Source organism: Eimeria mitis, genomic scaffold, assembly GCF_000499745.2.
Source record: "Eimeria mitis Houghton genomic scaffold, Emh_scaff4223, whole genome shotgun sequence".
Classification (NCBI taxonomy): Eukaryota; Apicomplexa; class Conoidasida; order Eucoccidiorida; family Eimeriidae; genus Eimeria; species Eimeria mitis.
In genome coordinates this window covers 4,826-5,187 of record NW_013572549.1, presented here as the reverse complement: position 1 = coordinate 5,187, position 362 = coordinate 4,826, and the positions used below count along the sequence as shown (strand labels likewise).

The following is a 362-nucleotide window of genomic DNA, read 5'->3' as shown; positions in this document are numbered from 1 at the left end:
CTGCTTGCTGCCTTCACTGCTGCTGCTGCTGCTAGCAGCTCCTGTCTTCGTTCTGCTGCTGTTGCTGCTGTTGCTGCTGCTGCTGCTGCTGCTGATGATGATGATCCTGATGGGAGTGATAACACCTTTGCTGCTGCTGCATCTCCTGCTGCTGCTGCTGCTGCTGCATCTCCCGCTGCTGCTGCTGCTGCTGCTGCTGCTGTCTCCGATGGGGTGTGTACAAAGACCTGCTGCAGCAAAGGAGATGAGGTCGTCGCGTCCTCCTCTCGCGCTGCTGCTGCTGCTGCTGCTGCTTCTGCTGCTGCTGCTGCTGCTGCTGCTGCTGCTGCTGCTGGTGTTTTCGTAGCCTCCCCTGATGCCAC

At 59.7% G+C, this 362-nt stretch overlaps 1 protein-coding gene across 1 annotated transcript in view; it reads right to left on the bottom strand.

Annotated features, from left to right (window-relative positions):
• Nucleotides 1-362, bottom strand: part of EMH_0073490 (uncharacterized protein) — a gene marked incomplete at both ends in the record, with an annotated part of 1,023 nt that overhangs the window by 477 nt on the left and 184 nt on the right. Inside the window, one exon of the mRNA XM_013499335.1 lies at nucleotides 3-362. Coding sequence (XP_013354789.1) covers nucleotides 3-362 — 360 coding nt within the window. The remainder of the gene's footprint in view (nucleotides 1-2) is intronic.